General features: G+C 41.7%; 1 protein-coding gene across 1 annotated transcript in view; it reads left to right on the plus strand.

Annotated features, from left to right (window-relative positions):
• asap2a (ArfGAP with SH3 domain, ankyrin repeat and PH domain 2a) overlaps positions 1-25,414 on the plus strand; it is an 87,210-nt gene that overhangs the window by 45,204 nt on the left and 16,592 nt on the right. Inside the window, exons 5-13 of the mRNA XM_049596372.1 lie at positions 8,098-8,147; positions 14,902-15,031; positions 15,466-15,551; positions 15,734-15,809; positions 15,931-16,017; positions 19,082-19,185; positions 22,544-22,613; positions 23,038-23,125; positions 25,222-25,270. Coding sequence (XP_049452329.1) covers positions 8,098-8,147; positions 14,902-15,031; positions 15,466-15,551; positions 15,734-15,809; positions 15,931-16,017; positions 19,082-19,185; positions 22,544-22,613; positions 23,038-23,125; positions 25,222-25,270 — 740 coding nt within the window. The remainder of the gene's footprint in view (positions 1-8,097; positions 8,148-14,901; positions 15,032-15,465; positions 15,552-15,733; positions 15,810-15,930; positions 16,018-19,081; positions 19,186-22,543; positions 22,614-23,037; positions 23,126-25,221; positions 25,271-25,414) is intronic.

Consider the following 25,414-nt stretch of genomic DNA (forward strand, 5'->3'; position numbering starts at 1 on the left):
CACAGGAAACAAGGAAAGAGAAAGATGGGGAGTGATATGCAACAGTGCCTTCAACCCATGAGCCACCAGCGTACCCCTAAAACTGACAACATTTTGATTTGACACCCACAACTTTCAGATCAGAGAATGAGTACTCGGTGCTACGGAAACATCTCGGTCTTTACCAAAAATAATTATTAAGGTTCAGCACACAGCTGTTAGTCAGCCAATCAGTCGTGTGTCCACCAGCCAGACCAAACTCAGACAGACACTCGTTAACAGTCTCTGCAGCTCCGTAATGCAATCAGCACTCGTTACTGTCCGTGGCGGTCTGCGACCTTTCACTTCCCAGGCACAGGATTGGCTGAGGTTTCCACAGAGGTATGATACGATTAAGCCAGCTCTCTAATGAGGCTGGTCGCCATAGAAACAGCGGTTGTCCCCGTGACCCTCTGCCGCTTGGCTCTCTCTTGACCTCTGAACTGTTTGTCCTCTTTTTCCTCCCTTGCTCTTTTGTGAGTCTCTCAAGTGCAGTGTTTTCTTTTCAGCCTGTGTCTGCTTTTCTCCTCCACGATTTCCTTCCTTTGTCTCTCCCTTAACTCCACTTCTGTCTCTCCCCCCTTGTTCTTTCCCCCCTGTCTCCTTCACTCTGTCCCCACCGCCCGCCCCCGTCACTCTCCAGTCTGGCTGTGACAGCCAGTCACATCTGTAATGCTTACCCACTTATTGCTCATTAGCCCTCTGATGATTCTCATTACCAAAATGGCATGGGGGGTAATGAGCTGCTGGTTATTTTATACCTCAGGACACACACACTTCTACACACACTCACATAAATGTCACTAATGCTGCGGTGTAAATAGACCTCAGAAATTATGCCTCCAGTGTCAGGAGAAGAAAAGTGGGGAAAGAAAGTAAAGGAAGCCATCTAGAAATTACATGATGGATTAGTTCTTGTCTTCATTCACCGCTACACCTCCCTCCTTGCTCACCTCCACAGCTCAAGGGTGCTCCCTTGTCCCTCCCTTCCCCCTCATCATCTTCCTCCTCCTCCTCTGTCATTATCTTTCCTCTTCATCCTGTCCTCTCTCAGGGGAAGTACCTGTTAGCAGAGGGGAAAGCAGGAAGAAGTCCAGACCTGCATGACAGGCTGTTTAGACTGCAGTGAGAGAAGGATGAAGTAATGGGTTGATATGGATGTCATTAGAGAGGAAGGGAGGTGTATTTAAAACACCAGAGAAGTCTATGGAGAGAAATTACTCTTAATATTAATGATGAATGTTTGTTACATGGTCCACAAATACAAACAAGATTCTACATATAGTATTCTCCATGTATTTATAACTTTGAGTTTATTGATTGAATAGTATTTGCTTTTGAAAAAGCTTCTTTTGAATTAAAATGTCTGAAAATATTTTAACATTTTAAGTTTTTTGCAATGCACATGCTTGATGTGACAAAAGTAAAGCTGGGGTAGGCAGTTTCATTTTGGCGTCAGTGGCCAAAACTCCCATAATATGCTTCGAGCATATAATGCAATTCAAGTGGTCTGACAGAAAACTAGACTTCTACAACTCCTCTCAGGCTTTAGAAAATCTGGCCTGCGACAGGAGACTTCAGTTACAGGTAATTTAAGAGAGAATGCTCTTATTGGCTGTTCTACAAATGCAGATGCGCATGTGCGTCACTTCAGATGGTGAAAGCATGATTCATTGGTGGAGAATCCTGCAGAGAAAGTTGCTATTCCGGCATTGGCAACAACTACCTTCACTGCAAAGCAACCTCCCCAAAAAAAGACAGAGTTATCAAAAAGAGAGTCTCAAAGAAAGTCGCACAATTAACGAAATATGTTTTAAAGATTGAGACAAAAAGTTGCTAATAGTTTTGCCTTCAGCTAACTGTGGCCAAAGCCTCATAGCTGCGGCTTCATGTTCAGGTTAATGTAGCAAACATTAGCTGGAGCCTAGAAGCATAGTGTGTTGTGTGTCGCTGCCCATGGGGTGGCTAATGTTAGCTTGCTAATTCTAGGTTCATTTGTGAGAAATGGAGAGAGTGTGGGTCAGGAAGGGGTGGAGAGAATGTGCTGTGTGCAACAATACAAATGAATAAGACTCATTAAATCACTGTATCTGAAACACTGGGTTACTGTATGAAGTGTGTGCATATGCCTGTTGTCGTCTGGTGGGAGAGGCTTAGGAAGGAGGAGGATGTATCTCAAATTCTGCTGTCAGATTCCTGTCTTCCCCAGCTTTAAACCCAAATGAGACTGAATATTACATGTAAAAATACTACTTTAAATATTGCCTGAAGAGAGACAAGCGGCCAAAAAGAATCGTCCACCACCAGCACTTGAACGCAACATGCATTTTTTTGGATCTGATACTATAAACAGAGCCTCAAACTCCTCCCACAAATGTAACCCTATCAACACATTCAGCAAATTGTAAATAAATGCAAAATGAAGACGTATATCTCCCCATGGAAGGCCACAACAAGAAGACTGAGCACACAGAGGGCAGGTCATAACAGCTAGGAAAATACTTTTAAAGCTGGAGTGCAGAACTTTTGTCTCCCCCCTCTGGCAGTGAGAGTAATTACATAAAAACTGTGGCATGTGCTTGTGACGAACGACTGCAGATAAGCTAGCAGCAGCTCTCCAGCCCAAGAGAGTGTTCTTTTTTTGGCTTTCATCCAGTGCATAAACTTTTCTGAGTTGTTTCTTAGGATTTTTTTCGTACTCCAAGCTGCTGCTCTGTTGCTATGGTCTTGCTCTTCTCACTTCCTGCCCACTCTAGCTCTGGGTAGTTGATGTAAAATGCATCACTTCCGAGGAAGTCACCAGAGATGAGCTTAATCAGCATTGTTTGAACTCATTTGATAAGGACTTGAATGCATAAAAAGTGCAGTCTGCTATCTTGAAGTGCTCCGTGATTACTGCAGCTGTGTGGCAGTTATAATAGCCACCAGTCCTTTCATTTGATTTAACTCGGGATTTAATGGCTTTCAGGTGGCCATTGTTCCCTCGGAGCTTGTTAATATTCTGCCAGTGCTGTCTTTGGCAATGAGTGCGATGAACCAACCCCGAGGGAGGCCAGCACTAATGGCTCTGTGATTAGAGGGCTACCACCTAGCAACCTGTCACTGCTGTTACTCAGCTAAAAATCCACCATTTTCCACCTCATCTACCTCGATGGCCTTTTCACCACACAGGACAATTGGCATTTTATAAGCAGGCGAGGTGTTCTGTAATGCCTCTATCAAAAGCTCTTTGTTTGACAGAAATATCTAACTGAAATAGTCTGAACTCTGGACACAGCTCAGTTGGTGCAGAACTGGTGTAAAATGACGGGGTGGGGTCCCTGGAGGACCCAGTAGTGTTTTTACTGAAGATAAACACACACTCAGTGGAAAATTGAAAGTGCTGAGTCCACGAGACCTTTCTGCTAACAGCGGACTTTCAGAGTGGACGCCGGCATGATGTCATGCCTGCAGCTGACCCTCTCATCCTCTGTTCATTGACCGGTCTGTGTTTCTAACCCACCATGAGTCATATCAGCTCATCACTATTTAGTTACAGTGTCTGGATAAGTTGCTGCAGAGTCTACTGTGTTTGACTAAGTGAGGAAGGTGAGGAGGGGGATGCCTGCACCCTGTCTCATTGTGGCTCAGTGAGTCGTGAACACCCGAAACACCCACGCAAGCTCGCTGTTTGAGATTTAAGATAAGAGCAGATTTCTAATCGAGGCTTTTTCCTCATTAGTTTGCATACTACTCACTCCGCTATCAACTCAAACATCAGCAGCATCAGTAGTTTTTAAAGTTACTGAACAGAGGATTTACAAACAGCAGGAGCAGTAGATTAAAGGTCAGTCCAGCTGGATTATAACATCCCATTTTCTCACTTACTTCTTGTGCAGGGGTGCTCAAAGTTTTGCTGACAGCATTGAGAGCTTCACGGGAAAAGTGCTGTTGCGAGACAACAGAATGTGCCACTAGTTGCCATTCAACCAGTAATATTCTACAAGGTTTGATCCCTAACCTAACAGAAGCTTGTTCAAGCAGTTTAATACTGTCTCCTTGAAGTGTATTAAATATAAGCTATTGAAAGGGAAGGTATTGAAATGATTAAAATAGAACAAATTTGTTTGATGTCATGCTCGGAGGCTGCACAAAATGTTTCCGATGGCAGCCATTGGCCCATGGACCACTCTTAGCAAAAATATTCTCGTGGTATCTTGGTTTTGAGATGTCTGTGTCTTAGTTTTTTGCCTCCACTCCTGATGACAAAGGTAAGCTTGTGGCATGAAAAAGACATGTAAAAAATGTAATAGTAACATGACTTTGCAGAAACCATACACTGTATAAAAGAAGTGGACTTAGCCACTATGACGTCACCCCTTGGGTTGTGGAGTTAAGGGGTGGATCTGGCTCTGAAACCAAGGCCACTGCTGTGATAGTGATTTCTCTGTCACAAGGCAGCAACCGTAGTTGTATAAAAAGAACTGGATACAGCGTTGGAGTTGGGGTCCCATTCATTCCTATAAAAGTTGCTCAGTTGTGCATGAAGCCAAAAAAGTCAAACTTCCCAGGTGTAAAATTACCCAGATCTTCTGCATTATTGGGCCCAAAGAGCAAGCGCACTGAAGACTTCAGTGAGCTAAGTGACTAACTGCCACCAGCCAAGCGGCTAACTTCAGGTTTAGTCCTGTGCTAACTTGAACGGGATGAAATTATTTAATCGTGTGATTCTTCTAGAATTTTGAAGTGTTATCATACCAAATGGATCATATCCCAATAGTGAAATGAATAATTTCATGTGGGTTGTGTCGTTTACAATGTCAGTCCATGGGTAAAAAGTCTTATTGGGCCCAATGGCCTCATGTGACGGACCCATAAGTTTTAATTTGCCTGTTTAGACTCTACAAAAATTGGCTTCAAAGACTGGTGCCATAATGCCAAGCATATAAAGTAAAATGTACAATTTGTAAAGATAATATTGTTGCAGTGCTAATTTCCGTTCCATGAATGGTAATTTCAGTTATGTGTTCAGCATCGAGCTGATGGCTTGAACGCTGGTTGTTTGCCACGTGGTTGTAGCAGTTAGAATTCCCACTCCTTCACAGGAGTACTCCCTTCGGTCTGTGGATTGCACAGAATAATAGCCAGGAAATATTTAGTTAAGTAATTGTTTAGTTGATTGACAGTTTTGCTGACTGCTTACTTTTGTTTTGTTTTTTTTTGTTTTTTTTTGTGATAGTCAGTAACCACAAAACCACAACCACAAAGGAATTTGACTATATCAGATGGAAAACCAAATGAAACCTAAACTAAACTGAAACCTAAAATCTGCTTAACTAGATAGCATCAGAATTAAGTGAGAGAGTAATAATTAATGTAATTTTGGTGAACTGACCTTTTAAGTGCTCATATCCAAAAATACTACAGATCCAAAGTAAACTCTGCCTTCATTGCTGCTGACCAGGTTGTACCGTCATTACTGCAGTGGGAAAGGTGTGAGGAATGTGAAACAGGAACTGCTATTCCTGGACATGTGTAGTCGTAGGTAGGAAGAGGTGATAAGTTTGCAAATGGAGGCCCTTCACAAGGGCATGACATTCCTCCTTCATCCTTTGGATTCAGCCAGACGGGGAATCAGGGCGCTCAGAGCTCACTGCTCTCTGAGGGAGTGATCTGCCCCGTGCTCTGGCCTATTCTGCTCAGCCATTCCCTGCCCAGCGATGCCTGATCCTGGTATTTTTAGCCATTGTTACCATTTTTCTCCTCTCTCTGGCTCTGACATTTCCTTCCGCTCACCCTCTCCTTTCTTTCTGGCTCTCTCTTGACCTGCAGTACATTCTTTCAGCCGCTTCCTCTTTTGCTTCGGCTTTTTCTCTTCACGGGCTTCCAGTATTTTTATAGTCTTTCATGCTCTCTTTCCTCTGGTGGTTTCTGCCCTTGTGCTGGCTGACTGAATGGCTGAGTGCTCCTTGGCTCGGTCCAGTGAACCACTCTGTGATCCTGTGGGTTGACAGGTTGAGCCTGCCACTCCTCTGCTGTTGAAGTGGAGGTCAACAACAGCGGGATCACGGTCCTCCCTGGAGCTCTAACAATGCACTAAAGCCATAAGCCGTCTGTCCAGCAGAACAGAAATGTGTGTTTTCACATTCATGGACAGGAATGCACAGTTAGTCAGACATTAGTGCTGCTTAAGGTTCTTTTTGTTGTTTTTAAGAGCACATAAATGTGACATAATTCTCTTGATTATTCTTTGTTATCATTGCATGCTGTTGAGCGGATTTCCCTGGCGTTCTGGCTGTGGTATCAAGCAACAATTAATTTAGTTGAATTGTATTTTTAAGGGAATGACACGGCCAATTGCACCCACTAATGTCTGCTTTTGTTTGTCATAATCGCTGTTTAATCAGCATTGCAGCGTTCGGGATGTTGTTTAATCAAGCGCGTTGCTCAAGCAGCTGTTGAAAGCACACCCCATGACGATGAGAAATCAGCATTGCCTGTTGTCACTGTGAACAGAAGGATCGCGTTGAGAATGCCGAAAAACAATTGCACTGCGCTCCTGCCTTCCCAAAAAACCCTCCACGGTAACCTCGCCCAGCTCCCTGCTGACGCAGCTGTGGGCTGCTGTGCATCTGCGAGGAGGATGATTCAGCTTACTGATTTCACATTGTGACGAAGCACACACGTGCAAACACAAACACACACACATACACAGTAGCGCTACTCATTAGAGGTTGAGAAAGGAAAGTATTTTTCTGAGCATGTGACAGTTAGTAAGCAGTGACAGTGACATCATGATGGTGACATCTTTGGGATTCCAGGTTGCTGTAATGGTGTGTGTGTTTTAACTCCTGTACAGCCTTATAGTGGCGTGGTTCCTATACATGTTTGCTCTATAACAGTGTTTCTCAATATCAATATTCAACTGGGCCTATACAAAAAGTTATGAATGAATTTTTAATTGACTGTATCAGTATGTTTTGTGCCCTCATTTCCTACTGAATAGGCAAACTATACCTAAAAATGTCATTTGATTTAATTCAACTTAAAAAACCTTCACAGGGAACCTATTTGTTGCTGTTCGCACGTGAGAATTATAAATATGTGTCGCATCAAAAGCGCTGATTGGCAGCCAGTGTGAGGGATGATAACAGTTAAAAGGAGAAAGCCATGATTAGGACAATGGATCGCTTTATTGTATGGAGCAAATTACAACAAAGCACCAGCAAAGAGAACCTACCACCGAAAGAAAAGAGAACATTGGACAGTCTTATTTCTTCCTATTTTTATTGCCTTATGTCATGATAAGAGTGATAACACACATCATAAAAGCTATTATGCACAGATATAAATACAGGTGTGCCTTGAGATTTTGGCTTGCCCATTGGTGTGCCTTGGGCACAAAAAGTTTTAAACCACTGTTCTATAAAGTGTGTGTAAATGGCTGTATTCTGTATTCCCCTCTCCACTTCCCTTCCTATCGCTCTCTATCTCACTGTCAAATAAAGCACAAATGCCCCCCAGTTATTTTTTAAAGTCAAAAAATGGTGACAGATTCCTCTCGCAAGTTTCTAGAGAACAGAGTGGCACCTTAAAATTCCGCTTAATGATAATATAAAACTGAAAAAAGCAGCAAATTGTCACATTTGTGATGCTAGAATTTGCAAATGTTGTAGCTTGATAAATTATTCAAACAATTCATCTAGTGTGAAAAATTGTTGAGATTTAAAATTCAATCTTGACCTTGTCAACAGCAACTGATGCAACTGTCTCACCATGGGGTCCATTTATGAGCTGTTCTGGAGCTTTCTGTCATATCAGAATTTTTATGGCTTTTTTGCCTTTATTAGACAGGGCAGTATTAAGCGAGAAGGCGTGACATGCAGCAAAGGGCCACAGGCTGGAATCAAGCCTGTGGCCACTGTGGCAAGGACATTGCCTTTGCACATGGGACGTCCGCTCTATCCGCTGAGCTACTGGGCGCCCCACATATCAGAAATTGTTTAGTAATTTTCTGTTGATCGACCAATCAGTTAATCAACTAATCATTTCAGCACCTGACTAATTTAAACTTTCTCCTTATTTTTTTTTTTTTCACAGGATCTGAAAAAGCCCTTTGACAAAGCATGGAAGGACTACGAAACAAAAGTGTAAGAAACCTAATATGTTTACTCACCATCCTTTAATCTGTTTTCCATAAACAGAACCAGTTGGTTAAAGTGGAAACAGACAAGTTTTTGCTTTAACATATGAAGTAAATGTTGATTGCACAATGTAGTGGCTGTAGAATAATAACACCATCTGCGTTTAGATTGGTTCCCTTTAAGCTTTGCTTTCACTGTGCAGTTCTGTCTGTCACTGGGTACAGTCTCCAGGGAAAATAAAGGCTCATGGAAGCCACAAATGAAGTGTGTCAGCCATTGCACAACCAAAACAGGAAAAGAAGTAGTGCTTTTGTTTTTTCTGGTAGCTGTCCCAGGTTACCAATATAAGTTTTCTGCAGTTACTGAAAGCTGTTTTGTTGCATTGCATCTTAGCGAAATGCTCTGAGTGAATTTAAGTTCTCTCACGTGAGCATTCATGCAGTGAGTGGAAATATCAGCACCTGTACAACACCTGAAGTTTTCTCCTCAAGTATACTTGAGGAGAAAGTATCCTTTAGAGTATCCTTAAAAGGTTTCCTTAGTTAAGGGGAAACATTAACTCATTTGCTGTGTTGAAGGAGATTTCTCAGTGGTAAAAGTTTCCATGGAGATTGTTTGTTTGCTTGAACTCACACTTGTGATGCCTGTTATTGTCTCACAAGGTTGGCTTATAGTTAGATAGTGGGGGAAAAAAGGACAGACGAAGACAAGAAAGCCATATTGGTCGGAGGAGGAAATTATTATACTTATGGAGGAATACACAAGAAAACCATTGTTGCAAGAAGCAACAAATATTAATTCAGTCAAATCTATACAGTAAAATCAAAAGTGTATCCATTGGGTTCTCCACTCTTCTCGGGGTGTGTTAGTTTTTATCATGAATTCACATAAACTCAGTCATGATGCCATTAAGATAGTCAGAGGTATGTCAAGTTTTTTTTTTTTACCTTGCTTTGGTTGCTAAGGTCATGTGCAATGGTCCAGGGATTCCTTAAGTAAAAGACCAAGACAAGGAGAAAACCAATAAATACCTTACAACCATTTTAAGGACACCTTAGGGAGAACACTTCAGGGTGTTTTGTGCAACCAATTTTATTTTTAGAAAACTTTAACTAGGACCTTACGGCAAATCTTAGCTTAGTGTTTTGTACAACTGGCCTCAGGGCCTGTACTGGCTACGGTTACATGATGGCTTCTCATTCGGAATGAAATGAATCTGAATGAAATCATTAGGAATTAAAGTGTTTCCAGGTAGTTTACATGGGAAATATTCATTCCGCATGAGGGTTTACATGGGAGATCAGTTCAATCGCCTTTATTCAGGTCTGCGCAAGGTTTGGGTCAGGGAAGGTTTCTGATTGGATAGGCGGTGGGGCGGATGTTACGTGTTTACGTTTACCGGAAGAAAACACTGTAGTCCTCACTCCGGATAACAAGATGCTTGACGACGCCGTTATTAGTGCCTTTTTCGGGGGTGTTTTGCTAATATTCTTAAAGCAGCAGTACGACAACAACCTTGTTCTGCTAATGCTTCATCTGTTGAGCAGGAGAAGGGAGGCAGAAGACCGTGCTGTGGCAAATGGAAACTGGTGAGTGCAACGAGTCCAACTGCTCTAGCTCAGCCCGTTGCTATGCAGCCCGTTGCTATGCGCGCTATATACGTCATCGCACCAGAAGGGCAAGGAAACGAGCATGCGCAGAAAGACCGGAATGAACTTAAAGAGGAATGAGTGTATACATGCACACAAAACTCTTTCATTCGGAATGACAAACGGAATAAACCACCCCCTTTAATCGGATTTAATTTTCAATCGGAATGACCATTTTTCAATCGGAATGGCTGTTCATTCCGATTGAAAGTGGAATTAAACTGTCCATGTAAACTGATTGTGAAAGTTAAGAATGGAAGGCGTAAGGCTGTAATGTGCTGCCATTTACAGTGTGTTGTCATTTTGTTTCAGACTAAGAAGCCTTTTATTAATTATTTTACTACTTCTTTAAGTAGGCTTGGGCGGTATCTCCATAGTACAGTATGACAGGGTATTTAGAAATCCCCACGGTATGACACTCATCTTTCTATTAAACTGACACAGAGATGCTGTATTGAGGCAATGTTTTATAGTGCACATCGTGCGCCACCAGTGGTCAGTCTCTACTGGTGGAACAGGGAGCAGAAATGACGAATATGGTGAATGCGAGTGGTGGGGATAACGTTACAGGACTGTAAACAGTCAACCAGCAACGGCAGAGAGAGTCCACGGGAAAAACAACAACATAATTTTACATTTAACTCGTTGAATTAAGGGATTATATCGACGAAACCAGAGTCTGTGATTGTTGGATCGGTGGACTAACTAACTAGACCAGTGGTTCCCAACTGGTGGGTCGCGGGTTCGTTGTGAATAGACTGCAAGTGAACTGAAAACATGTCATGTTAATAAAAACACTTTATTTTGAGGTACACAGAATTTGCGTTGCAAAGCTTTTATTTTGAAGTGCCGTTTTCCCACTGTAGAATGACTAACCGGCAACTATTCGAGAGGGACAGCAAATTAGCTTAATGACATGGCTAATCGCAAGTATGACGCTGAATATATTAAACTATGTGGACCGTGAACTAATGACTAAGGAGAAATATGTATCCCGTGGCTGGACCAGTTGGGATCCACTGAACTAGATGAGTCACAAGGCTAACTAAAAGAGTTTTGGTGAGACACAAATACCATCATACACCGTATACCCCAGTGACATTTAAGGAAGTTATGAAAATATAGATCTTGCCCAAGCCTTTTGATAAGTTTAGGCATAACTCTAACTCCTTGGCTACAGTACCAGTGAAGGTTCTTTGCAGTTACTGTCCTCAGTAGCGGAAATGGTGCATGGTGGAACAACCGAAGTAACTGTAGACAACAAAATGCAGTGTGTCCTGTATTGTTAGCAGATGTTAGGCTCTAACAAAAACAGAAAGCAATCTGGTCTTTGTGACAGTGGCGCACATAATAATGGAACACTAAGCAGGTAAAAGTTTGAAAGTTGTCTGTTTCCACTTTAATTCATTAAAATTGTGCAACATGTTGACCCAGTGCTTAAAACCGTGTGAATACACAGTCATCCTGAGTTTAAATTGATCAGTTCAAACAAGTCTCAACTTGCTACACATGTGCCGGTTATGTTAAAATGAATGTGTCATGTCTCTGTCTGACTTGTCTTGACTAACCGCTCTCCCCCTCTAACCTCCCCCCTGTGATAATCTGTCAACACTACCCTGATAATGTGAATAACCAGCCTCCACCATCACCTCTCCACCTCCACACTGAGACACCATTTCCTCTGACACACCATTGTGATCGTGCATGCAAAGAACACATGGATTTTTATAGCACTTTCATATATTTTACAAGCTGCAAAGGACATTCTTTACTGAAAGGGTAATAACATCTTCTCTCCAAACCGTTTCGATCAGACAGTACGGGCTTTGTACTGACATCGAGAGCTCAGCCGGATGCTATGTGACTGTTGCTGACCGTCCCAACTTATTCTTATGATTTGACTCTATTGATGGCGGACAGAGGCCATCAATAGAGTCCAGTTTTCTGCCTGATTGGAAAACCTCCCAACGAATCTTACCGATCTTCTTTTCCGATGATCCTCTGATCGTGTCTGATCTCTCTGCTGTCTGCTGTTTTTATATTCACAGACACAAAGAGATGAATGGTCTCAACACAGCATTGATTTCTGATTCCCTAGTTTGCAAGCTCTTTGCATCTGAAACCCGAGTTTGAATTGTGTTTTCAGTCTCCAGGTTGGGAGATGTCTCACTTTTGAATGCTGTTAAATCAGGAAGTGTTTGTAAATGACTAAAATCAGACAAAATGTTCCTAAATTTTCACAGAACGTATCTTCAAAATCTCCACTGTCTTCTGTCTGTATTTCCTAATTGGTGTTGAATCACTTCCTGATCTGACGGCACTGAAAGTGACTGGATTCTCCGCACGATCATCAGCTCAACAACTGTCAGTTTGGCTGGTGGCCAAACAGCCTGGCTAACATGTGTCTCTCTATTAGTCGCAGCCCTGATGATGCTGTAACGCTGTGAGGGCTGAAGATTCATGTGCTGACAAAGGCCAGCAGTGTACTCTCTTAATGAAATGAAATTTGGCTTGTTCACACTGGCAAAATGGCAAATTTACGACCAAAACTAAAGGCTGTCGGAACTTATATATCATTAAACAAGTGAAAGTTAGCATCCCAGCAGCATATCACACGGTCTTTGTGCACATGCCAAATGACACATGATACTAGATATTATGCAACGGCAATAAAACAGAAGAAGAATTTGTTTTTGCTTCCTGTTTAAAGTGGTGCAACATCATGAATCATGATATCAAGGGTGCAGCAAGAAGGAAAGACATTTGGGAAAATATGCTTATTTGCTTTCTGGATGAAAAGTTAGATGAGAAATGAGAACCAGTCACATTTCTTTGTTAAATATGAAGCTACAGCCAGGAAACAGTTAGCTTAGCTTAGCATAAAGACTGAAATCAGGGGGTAACGGCAAGCCAGGGTTTATCTAATAAAATCCACCTACCAGCTTATTAATATGCAACAGATCTTGTTTGTTTCATTCATACAAAAACCAAAGTGGAAAGACAACTTTTATCTAATCCTCAGCAAGAAAGCAAATACATGTACTTCCCAAAAATGTCAACGTATTCCTTGAAGACTAGTGTTTTTAAAAATGGCTCATGCAGTCACACCACTTTAATCCTCTTCTTTAAAGTTGTGGAATGATCTTTTTGCATTCATTTGTTTCCGTCATATATTATACTGAGCCTACCTGCAGGTCAAACAGATAACACAGTTGAACATGAGGGAGTCGAGTCTGTCTTGATGCACATGAACCAAGCTCAACAGCCCTAGAACGGCTTGCGGACACCGACACCCTCACCCCGTCTCTCCGAGAGGGAACAAACTGCTGCATCCTTTTTGTAGGGAATATGCTGTCAGAAATAAAAACAGCATATGGAAAAGAATGCCCTGTTGCATGGTCTGGTGCCTCCCCCTCCGTTGCGTGTGTGTGTTTTTCTGATTGCCTGTTAGAGCTACTGTATGCAGTTTATATTGGTCTTTGTGCAAAATCAACCCTGAGTGCTGACTGTCAGGTACAGTAGAATGTAATCAGAATCTTTAGCTGCTAATCTTATTTGCTCATGCCCTTCCATTTTAAAACCCTAAATCCATACCTAACCTTAATCCATTAATGTCTGCATAATGATATCTACACATAAACAAATTACTTTAAATAATTATACTGGTCAGTAACAGCTGAGTTAGGTAATTTCCTCTGGCTGACATCTGCTTCCTAATTTGTTCTGCTTTATGTACCATTTCCAGTTGCCGTCTTCAATGAGAATCAACAAGAAACAAGTGTTTTTTGGAAATCTGCCAAATTCTCTGATGAGCTTAGTGCAGTTTAACTCCCCACTTGACAATTTAAGAAGTTCAAACAGCATAGATCTCTTTTTTTCCTTACTACTTAAGTGGAATCAGTGCAGCAGCAGTGCAGTTAGCCAGATGTGCAAATTTAGTGAATTTATTTCAGCACATTGTAAAAGTGGACATGAGTGTCACTCTGCATCTGAATGGCTTCTTTAGTTCTGTTGTCTGGGGAAAGGGAAGCCAATGGAAAACATAGGGATGGCTCAGTACCATGCTTTCATGTCCGATGCTGTCCTTTTTTTCCTGATATCTTATCTAGTGATTTAGCCAGGTTTGGACTGATACTGATACTGATACTTAATATCGGCTCGACACATCCCTAGTTGTTTCCCTACTGAGTTAAATGCCAAGGTTACCTCACCCAACAACAGAACCTAAAAGAGCGAATCACATGCCTTCATGTTGAAGTTTGAAGACTGCTTACTACCTTTACCTGGATGGCTTAGATCAGGGGTGTCAAACATATCGCCCATGGGCAAGAACCAGCCCACCAAAGGGTCCAATCTGGCCCACTAGATGACTAGACTAAGAGGTGCCAGGTTTCAGGAGCAAGTTAAACAATGCATACTTCATGCAAAATTCTGCTTTAGAGGCTTTTCCACCTTGACCAGGATACAGTTCCCTGATATAACAATTAATACTTGATGTGACTATGTTTAAAGATGTTGAACGGTGTGCAAAATAGTCAATCAGCAGCGTCAATTCAGAAGAATCTGTATCAGGAAATGTATGGATAAAAGCATGTGTAATGACAGTGAGTTGTAGACTGACTGAATGCGGAAGAACTGAGACATACTGTTGAAATTGTACTTTATTTTTTTGAAGGCATCTCAGGCTGTTCATCTGTTTTGTAAATGGATGAATGTCTACAGAATGTCCTTGTAAATCTTTAGACAAAAAGGGAAAATACTGGAGCTGATGGTACTAATAGGTTATTGTGCGATGGTTTAATTGGCCTGGCCCATCTAAGATCAAATTGGGTTGTATGTGGCCCATGAACTATAATGAATTTGACACCCCTGGTTTGGATGAACCTATGCAGACACACTAACATCACTATTACACCATAAACTTCCAAATCCCAGTCATTTCTAACCTTACAGGTAAAAATAACCATCTCTAACCCAGAACCATTTCAGCATAGATTTCACCCCTTTATCTGCCGCAGCATCAGGGCTGATTTTACACACCTCACCTTTTTCCCCTTGTGTTTACGGTGTGCTGTGTGCTCTCTGACCTCTGTGATGTCACTTCCTGCCAGCACCAAGATAGAGAAGGAGAAGAAGGAGCACGCGAGGCAGCACGGGATGATCAGGACGGAAATCAGTGGGGCGGAAATCGCCGAGGAGATGGAGAAGGAGAGGAGATTTTTCCAGCTGCAGATGTGTGAGGTCAGTCTCACTAATGACTGGGAGTCATACACAGTTTGTTTAAATATGTTAATTAAAAAATGCACCATTAAATGTTAGAAATGGAGCTCCTACTGTCTGAAAACGCCTGCAGACAGTTGACAGTGCGTCGAATGGTAGTAGAGGTTTGGAAAAATAACCTTTTTACTGACTAGGTCCTGCAAAGCTCTGTCAACAGTTATTTCAGAGTGTGTGTAAAACATTCTGGAATACAAGTTTTAGGTTACATTTAGTATGTTTGTGCCGTCTGCACCTCTTTGATGTTTTACTTGAAAGATGAAGACTTTTACTTTGAAGCGTCTGGAGATGAGATGAAAGGGACGTGTATGTTTGAGATGGAGCCCGAGTTGCCTTTCCCCTCAGACTGAACCCTGCCTCCTCGTGCCTGACTGAATCTGTATTCATTATGTTTACAGTATCTGCTCAAAGTCAATGAGATCAAAATCAAGAAGGGGGTGGACCTGCTGCAGAACCTCATCAAGTACTTCCACGCACAGTGCAAGTAAGACAACCGAATCCTGCGGGGAATTTTGTTCAGAGCAGTGTTTTACTTTTGATTTGTGATTATCTGGTGATGTATTCGACCTGGAAATTGTTAGTTTGTACAATTTAAGGCCCTCAGATATAAATGCAAGTGGCAGGTCTTTTTTAATGCTATGGTAAATTCATATGCTTGCTGCTCAGTTTCTTCCAGGATGGTCTGAAAGCTGTAGACAACCTGAAACCTTCCATAGAGAAACTGGCCACAGATCTGCACACGGTGAGAAAACCAACTACTCTGGTGTCGTCTTTCCTTCACTTGACGTTTATATCATTTCTACATCATCATGTGTTTCCTCTCTGTTCTGTCGCCCCTGTTTCCTCCATCTTTTTTACAACAGATAAAGCAGGTGCAGGATGAGGAGAGGAAACAGCTGACTCAGTTACGAGACGTCCTCAAGTCGGCCCTACAGGTGGAGCCGAAAGAGGTAACACACACAAATACACACACAGCTCTGGAGATCCTCAGTGACTCTTCAGTGTCAGTCAAATATCACATTTTGATCTATTTAATCCCTATAGATCTGCTCTTTAATCATAGAGACGATCCTGAATCTCACAACTTTTTAACCCTCAGTTCTTCTCAGACACACGCGCTAATGTAGGACTCTATCAGGGTTGGGGTTCATGTTACCATGTATCAGCTGAAGAGCAAATTTCTGATTAAAGCAACTACAAGAAGCTGTTATTTTGTGTTGTGGCATTTGAGCTACTTCAGTTGGCTAAGAAAGGGCTTGAGCTCGGGACTGCTGCCTGTGGCTTTATTTTTGTGTTGATTTTGGCGGCCCCTGTGGACAAAATGGGTAGTGTTTCAATGAGCACCACAGCCTTGCCTCATTAAGATCTCGATCTGGCTAACACATGTATTTGTTTTGAAAGTCAGATAAAGAAAGAAACAACTTATTTCTAATGTATGCATAATGATTAGGTGATGTATCCGTTAGCGGCTCTTACGGCTGCACCTGAGTAAGAATTATGTCAGTTGTATCGGGTTTGGCTGTTAAATGTAAACAACACGGCGGCGTGGTAAGGAAGTGGTTAGCATTGTACCTCATACCAAGATGGTTCCTGGTTCAAACCCTGGGGTGGGGGAGTTTGCATGCTGTCCCTGTGTCAGTGTGGGTTTTCTCCAGGTACTCCAGCTTCCTTTCGCAGTCCAAAGACATGCAGGTTAATTGGTGACTCTGAATTGTCCGTAGGTGTGAATGTGAGCGTGAATGGTTGTCTGTCTCTATGTGTCAGCCCTGTGATAGTCTGGTGACCTGTCCAGGGTGTACCCTGCCTCTCACCCAGTGTCATCTGGGATAGGCTCCAGCCCCCTGCGACCCCTAACAGGATAAGTGGTTATGGAAAATGAATGAATGAATGTTCAATATGAATATTCAACTATTTGTCATTTTCTTCCATCTAGAACAGGGTTCAGCAGGACTTTCAGGTAATATAGCAAACAAGCCAAGTAAACCTAAGCTAATGCGGGCCAGCTTTGCCAATGACAGATCAGAAATGTGCAACGCCATTTTTTGCCGACACTATATATCAAATAAAAGCCAGAGACTGTATTGTATAAAGTTGCTGTGAGCTGTTAATTTACCTCTTCTAATTAGAAGGCAGAAAATAATGTTATTTTGGAACCTGACTGGGCAAAGCCTCTCTTCCTCTGGGCAGCTGCTTCTGTCTCGATCCACTTGAAGGAATCTCAGTCAACTGAAGTCAGTCTGTGACTGATGATTCCAATCTTTAGCTTTCAGGGGGTAGCCCCAGTGGCCATGTTAGATTAACTGTATTATGACGATGGTGAATCTAAGTAAACTTTGTTTTAGCCACCAACAGTAATTCATATATTGATGTAAAAACAAGTCTTGCGGTGTATAGCATGAATAAAATAGACAGGTTACATACCTGTCTCAGAGGAAGAGGAACAATTCCAGATCGATTCTTAATCCTTTAAAATCTCACAATATTCTCCATCTGTTGAATGACCAACCAAGGTTTTACCTGTTCTCTACTACTGTCTCTAATCTTTTTTCTGTTCTTCGGTCTGGTCTTTACTCTTTGCTGATCCTGCCCCACTATCAGCCATAACGTCAAAAATAAGATTCTCTAAAGAACAAGCTTCCTGCTTACCTTTACCTGGCTAACGTACCACTCACCACGAAAGTTTGCCTGGGAAACTAAACGTAGGCTCTTCCATCTAAGTGCCATAAATCTTTTTGTCTGTATTTGTGGGGAATCAGACCTGGTAACAGGCAGTAAAAATAACTCTATAGAAACAGCCAGTCTTCTCCCTGATGGTCTCATTTGCTTATGTGGGTCATATAGAGGCATCAGTATTAAACTGTGCCTGTTTAATAACCAGCTGAAAACTCCTTGTAGTTGCTTTAAATCTCTTGTGAAAATGCATCTTCAGTGTGTTATAAAAAGCTGAGGTGTTTCCCATTTGTTTCGTACATATGTTGTTTGTATGCATTTTCTCCACCACCTAAATGAGTGGACACGATTCTTAACTGATCCCAGCCCTGCGCTTAGAGAGCCATTAAACATGCAGCCACTCCTGGTCTCACCTAAAGATTGTTCTCTTCTTTCTTTCGCTGCCTCCGTCTTTTGTGAAACAAGTCTAGGAGAGTAAGTGGATTTCTTGGGAAAAATAAACATTACTGTGGTTGTTTGCATCCTGTTTTCATTGTGGTGTTTGCTTCCATTGTAGTGTTAGATTAATAGTGTTTTATGTGCTTTTTTTTTACAGCAGCATATGTTTTTATTCAGATTTGTCATCGCCATGTTTCAGTGCTTTGGTTCATTTTAGTTGTGCTTCTTATTTTAAATTACTTTTCAATGAGAAAAGCTCGAGCTGCATTCCCGCTCCTCCGAGATTATCCTGTTGGCTGTGTGTGTGTGTCTGCTGATAACGGCACACACCAATAAAGTCATTAAAGTCCCGTCAGTGCCGGCCTTCAGGAGTCATCCTCTCTGTTTGCCGTGGCATTTCCAGACAGGAAATGACATTATTCATACAAAAATCTGGCCTATGTTTGTTCATTTTTTACACTGAGGTGTTGTGACATTGTAATCAAACCAATTATCCAAAAGAAAAATCAAGTTAAGTTTAATCTAGCTAAGGTTAAATCTGTTAGAACTGCATTATGATCCTTTCGGACTTGCTTATGGCAGCTATTTGCCACCTGCTTTTGCAGATTCTTATTCAGAGGTGTAAAAGCTCCTCTTATTTTTCATCCCCATGTGTACAAAATCATTCAGGCTCTCAGCCGCAATCTTCTATTGTTCTTCACTCCGCTTCTAAATTCTCAGAGGAGCAGAAGACTCAGAATCAGAGCGTAAATCTGAGCCATTTAATGCTTCGGTGGCTCCCACTTGACAGCAATTTGAATTGGCAAATCCTACGTGCAGCACCTGCTTTTTTATTTGTTCTGGTTTTTTTTGTATTTGTGTGAAGGCTCTGATTTCTTGTCTCTATTTGTGTGTGTGTTTTCCCAGGATTCACAAGTGCGGCAGAGCACCACCTACAGCCTGCACCAGCCACAGGGTAACAAGGAGCATGGCACAGAGCGCAGCGGGTACCTTTACAAGAAAAGTGATGGGTGAGTTTTTGAAATATCTTTAGAAGATGAGTTGTGGTGCTGTATGTGAAATAAATATTAGTTTATTGAACACTGTTTTTTGCTGAGTTTTAAATTTGTAATAAATATATTAAGATAAGATTTTTCATACAAAAAACCCAACTGAAGATTTAAGCATATTTCAAATGTAAAATTATTTTCATTACAAATTAAACTGTTCATAATTTTCTCGTTCAATCACTTGAATTCATTTGTAAAATGTCACAAAATAGTGAAGTGCCCATCACAATTTACCAGAGCCCAAGAGGACATCTTCAAATCCCAAAGACTTTAAGTTTACAATGATTTAAAACAGAAAAGAAGGAGAGTGCTTCTTGGAGAGTGTGATTGGTGTTCTTAACTGAAAAATGGCTTGAAGGTCCAGTGTGTAGGATTGAGGGGGATATACTGGCAGAAATGGAATGTAATATACAGTACAGGCCAAAAGTTTGGACACACCTTCTCATTCAATGCGTTTTCTTTATTTTCATGACTATTTACATTGTAGATTCTCACTGAAGGCATCAAAACTATGAATGAACACATGTGGAGTTATGTACTTAACAAAAAAAGGTGAAATAACTGAAAACATGTTTTATATTTTAGTTTCTTCAAAATAGCCACCCTTTGCTCTGATTACTGCTTTGCACACTCTTGGCATTCTCTCGATGAGCTTCAAGAGGTAGTCACCTGAAATGGTTTCCACTTCACAGGTGTGCCTTATCAGGGTTAATTAGTGGAATTTCTTGCTTTATCAATGGGGTTGGGACCATCAGTTGTGTTGTGCAGAAGTCAGGTTAATACACAGCCGACAGCCCTATTGGACAACTGTTAAAATTCATATTATGGCAAGAACCAATCAGCTAACTAAAGAAAAACGAGTGGCCATCATTACTTTAAGAAATGAAGGCCAGTCAGTCCGGAAAATTGCAAAAACTTTAAATGTGTCCCCAAGTGGAGTCGCAAAAACCATCAAGCACTACAACGAAACTGGCACACATGAGGACCGACCCAGGAAAGGAAGACCAAGAGTCACCTCTGCTTCTGAGGATAAGTTCATCCGAGTCACCAGCCTCAGAAATCGCAAGTTAACAGCAGCTCAGATCAGAGACCAGATGAATGCCACACAGAGTTCTAGCAGCAGACCCATCTCTAGAACAACTGTTAAGAGGAGACTGCGAATCAGGCCTTCATGGTCAAATAGCTGCTAGGAAACCACTGCTAAGGAGAGGCAACAAGCAGAAGAGATTTGTTTGGGCCAAGAAACACAAGGAATGGACATTAGACCAGTGGAAATCTGTGCTTTGGTCTGATGAGTCCAAATTTGAGATCTTTGGTTCCAACCGTGTCTTTGTGAGACGCAGAAAAGGTGAACGGATGGATTCCACATGCCTGGTTCCCACTGTGAAGCATGGAGGAGGAGGTGTGATGGTGTGGGGGTGTTTTGCTGGTGACACTGTTGGGGATTTATTCAAAATTGAAGGCACGCTGAACCAGCATGGCTACCACAGCATCCTGCAGCGACATGCCATCCCATCCGGTTTGCGTTTAGTTGGACGATCATTTATTTTTCAACAGGACAATGACCCCAAACACACCTCCAGGCTGTGTAAGGGCTATTTGACCAAGAAGGAGAGTGATGGAGTGCTGCGGCAGATGACCTGGCCTCCACAGTCACCAGACCTGAACCCAATCGAGATGGTTTGGGGTGAGCTGGACCGCAGAGTGAAGGCAAAGGGGCCAACAAGTGCTAAACACCTCTGGGAACTCCTTCAAGACTGTTGGAAAACCATTTCAGGTGACTACCTCTTGAAGCTCATGGAGAGAATGCCAAGAGTGTGCAAAGCAGTAATCAGAGCAAAGGGTGGCTATTTTGAAGAAACTAGAATTCATAGTTCATTCATAGTTTTGATGCCTTCAGTGAGAATCTACAATGTAAATAGTCATGAAAATAAAGAAAACGCATTGAATGAGAAGGTGTGTCCAAACTTTTGGCCTGTACTGTGTATATATATATATATATATATATATATATATATATATATTTATATATATATATTAAGTGTTTTCTTTAGTGTATAATCACCTGAAAATAAGAACCGTAATGCTTATGTAACCTTCTATTGAGTTGGTTATATCTACATAGGGTGGGGATCCTCGTCTACGGAGATGGCCATGTTGCACCGCCATGTTTCTACAGCAGCCCACAATGGACAAAGCAAACACTGCCTCTTGATAGAACCATTCGTGTTATTGTATTGGCCACTGTATTTTGCAGCCCCTCTGTGATGAGCAGCAGCTGAAAAACACTGATTTTTTTTTAACATGAAACTGCTTAATTCAGTGTTTTTACCAGTTTAAATCACCTCGTCTGTTTGATTTGGAGAGGAAGAGACCTCTGTGGATAATTCAACTCCTGGTAAAAACCTCCTGAACGATGAACACTGAAGGAATTCTAACCTGGAGAAGTTTCAGCTGGTTGCAATATGCAATTCTCACCACTAGATGCCACTAAATCCCCCTAAATTTTAAACACTGCTCCTTCAAACTATTAAACAATTATCAAAATTGTTGCAGATTCATGTTCTATGGATCAGCTCATCAATTAATGAGCTATTGTCTTAGCTGTGGAACTTTATGATTAATAAATCTGAATTAATCACACACATCAATTTTTGCTGTGAAAGTATTTAATGCTGTCAGATGTGTTGTAGTAAAGCTGCTGGATTTTGGACACAAATGTCAATCTGTCCTCTACCACTGAAACTGGTCTGCAGTCCACTGCGATCCATTTTGCAAGGGAGTTAGTTCGTTGATCACAAACTTGTGTCTTAATACCTGGTCGAGTGTAGCTTGACGAGGTTGGCTGCTAGCGCTAGCATCAGAGGTTGTGCCAGCTCAGACATCCATGTTCGCTCCTAATTGCTATGTGTTTAAGTGATATTTCAGGCTTGAAGTACTCCGACGTGATTAAAAATTAACCGTGGAAACTGCAACAGTTCCATTCCATTCACAGGGCCAGGCAGCTCCATCTCTGACAAAGCCACTGTGGCCTTCAATGACGCACCAAGGAACGGGATTAATCAGCGTTCATTTTTTTTTGTAATTAATTAATTGAAGTTAACGTGTTATTTTGACAGCTCTAGTTTTATCATAAATATGAATACACTGCTCAGCCTGTGTGTCATACCTAATGCATATATTCTGTATTATAACATGATCATATTAAATATTTCATCACAAGTTTCTGCTCTTTGAGTTCAGTGTGTGTGTGTGTGTGTGTGTGTGTGTGTGTGTGTGTGTGTGAGACTTACTAACCACTGTCTTCTGTGTGTCACAGGCTGAGGAAAGTGTGGCAGAAGAGAAAATGCACAGCGAAGAACGGATACCTCACCATCTCACACGGCACAGTAAGTAAACAGTCACACATAGACAGTGTGTATGTTTGTGCTGGTTAAAACAATTGAGATGCACATATGCATGCTTCACTTAGTCACACACGTTAAAGTTTCATTGTCCGTCTCCCGAGCCAGTCATTATCTTCACCCGTTAAGAAAGCAGCAGAAAGCACAGGCTGAGTTAACATTCTCCTCACGGCGCCGCCTCAGCTGAGCCTCTTTTAACTTGAACTCTGTTTGTTCCCATATAAAGATCTAGCTGTGGCCCGGTCAGCTCCTCTCAGTAACGCAGCTTGTCTCACACATAGCAGCTTATCAGATGTTTCATTTGGCTGCAGCAGCAGGCAGATATGGTTAAAGACAACACTCCCCCTCATTTATGTTGTTGTTGTTACCCTCCCTCCCTCTCTGCTCTCCATCTCTGTCTGTCTGACAGGCTAACCGGCCGCCAGCTAAACTCAACCTGCTCACCTGCCAGGTGAAACACAATCCTGAAGAGAAGAGAAGCTTCGACCTCATATCCCGTAAGTTTAGCCCCGTCTCTGTCTTCTCATTTTGTATGTCACCTTCCTTAACTTTTTTTTCCTAATCTTTATACATTGCACTCAAATGCCTCATTTTAATTAGCTCCGTTCATGCAGACAGCAGCAGGTCATGATTTGTGGTGCTGCAGAGTGGATTTCAAATGTTTTTGTGTTTAGCACGCAGAATAAGAAGAATAAGCTGATTTCTTAAAACACATATTTACCCATCCAGGACATCTCAATCTAGCATTTAGTTTTAATCTTCGAGTGAAAGAACAGCAAACAAAAAGCTAAAATGATCGTGCTAATAACTGATTTGTCAACTGACAGATAATGAATCAGCAACTGTTTTGCTTGTGATGGACATTTTAATTATTGATGATAATAAAAAAAATCTGCAAATCAGTCGCTTAAGAAAAGAATCATTTACATTGTTTGTTGTTTCCTTAATAGTCCATTTCTCTCAAACAAATAAAGGGAACAGCATTTTTGAAACTTTACACTCTGCAGATTTTTCTATAACAAATCAACAGATTTTTTCTTTTTGTGGCCGCACTGAGAGAGGTAACATAACTTTTTTTAAAAGGTGATTGATAATTTATGATAATAACATTAATGACTTACAGTACGATATATGGACGTGACCTCGATCATTTTGCTGACCTTGATATTGTTTACATAAGAATGTCACCAAGATTTTAGCTAACATGATGCCAGAATAAACAGCAGGGATTTCCCCTCCGTGTCTCCACATACTATCACAAGTCCAAAGAAAAATAAAACAACACCTCAAAGACGACACAGCGTAGTTTACTACGTAGCCTGCAGCTGCACTTTTGGAGTTTAAGAGACACAGTCCTTATAGTCGTTAGCTTGCCAACGCCTGGCAACGAACCTGAAAGTCTGTTGTTCTTCATCCTCCACCAGCAAACCTCCTTCCCCCAGGCCATCCATCCCTGGCAACACACTGGCTGGTAAATGCGGCATTCCTGGAGCTTTGCGAAGATTTTCTATTAGTCACATCACTCGTTTCTGTTGGCCAAATTTTGTATGAAGTCTTAAACTGCCTAATTTTGAGCTCCTATAAATCCTCCTTTAACGATACCATAATTACATTTAAAAACAACTCACATTGACCAAGTGCACATAGGCAACAGAGGTAACAGAGGCAACATAACTGTCAGGTACACGGCTCAGACATTTAGAGACACAACACACACACACAGGCACACGTCAGAGAGAGCCACATCAGGGGGACTCAAACGCTAATGAATAAAAGTAGGTTTTGAGCCTGGAGTAAAGAGTAGGTGAAGGGGGTGGATCTGATTGGGAGGTGGATGCTGATCCACAGGCACGATCACCCCTGAGCTTAAGTCTGGAGCGTGGGACAGCCAGGAGCCCCAGGTCAGCTGACCTGAGGGACCTGAGGGTAGATAAGGAGACACACAGGAGAACCTTAAAATCAATTGTGAACTTTACAGGCAGCCAGTGGAGGCAGCCAATGTCTGAATATTCTTAAGAATCAAAAGTCTGTCGCTCTTTGAAAAGGCGTACTGCGGCATAAAATTGCCTCAAAATGACTAATAGTATTTATTGCAGTTATTTTTGGGACAGTATACTGTAATTAAAACAAAGTTATTGTGACCGGCCTTTTATCAAGCCTTTTTATTACCAAGTTGACAGTGGAGAGATGACAGGAAGTAAAGAGGGAGAGAGGAGGGGTCATGACATACTACAAAGATTGTGGTTCACAGTTATTTAAGATTCGGTTAGTTTTTCCACACATAAGAGTTACCGACATTGAACTGGAGGGGCCACTGGAGACATGACATGATTTAAGTTGCTTTGGATACAGCGGTGTAAAAATAGTTTTCCCTGGTTATTAGTGAGTGATTCACATCTGGAGACAGAAATAAAACTAAAAGAGGTTTTTTCTGTTCTGCAGTTTGACCTGTCAGCAGGATGCTTTAATACCAACTGCAGGATGTTGCTCCGAGCTTTTTCCTCCATCTCCACTGCTCTTTGATTCATGTTCTCCTTACTTTCCTCGCCCACTTCTCTCTTCTGTTGTGTCATCCTTTCCTTTTTTCTTTCAGACGACAGAACATATCACTTTCAGGCTGAGGACGACCAGGACTGTCAGATGTAAGTGCTTGTTCCTTCCTTCCCTTTGTGTGTGTGTGTGTGTGTGTGTGTGTGTGTGTGTGTGTGTGTGTGTGTGTGTGTGTGTGTGTGTTCAGTCTTGTGCCTGAGTGTATCCTGTTTACCACCTCGGCCACTTTCCACACA

The sequence above is a fragment of the Epinephelus fuscoguttatus genome, linkage group LG14 (assembly GCF_011397635.1).
Source record: "Epinephelus fuscoguttatus linkage group LG14, E.fuscoguttatus.final_Chr_v1".
Taxonomy (NCBI): domain Eukaryota; kingdom Metazoa; phylum Chordata; class Actinopteri; order Perciformes; family Serranidae; genus Epinephelus; species Epinephelus fuscoguttatus.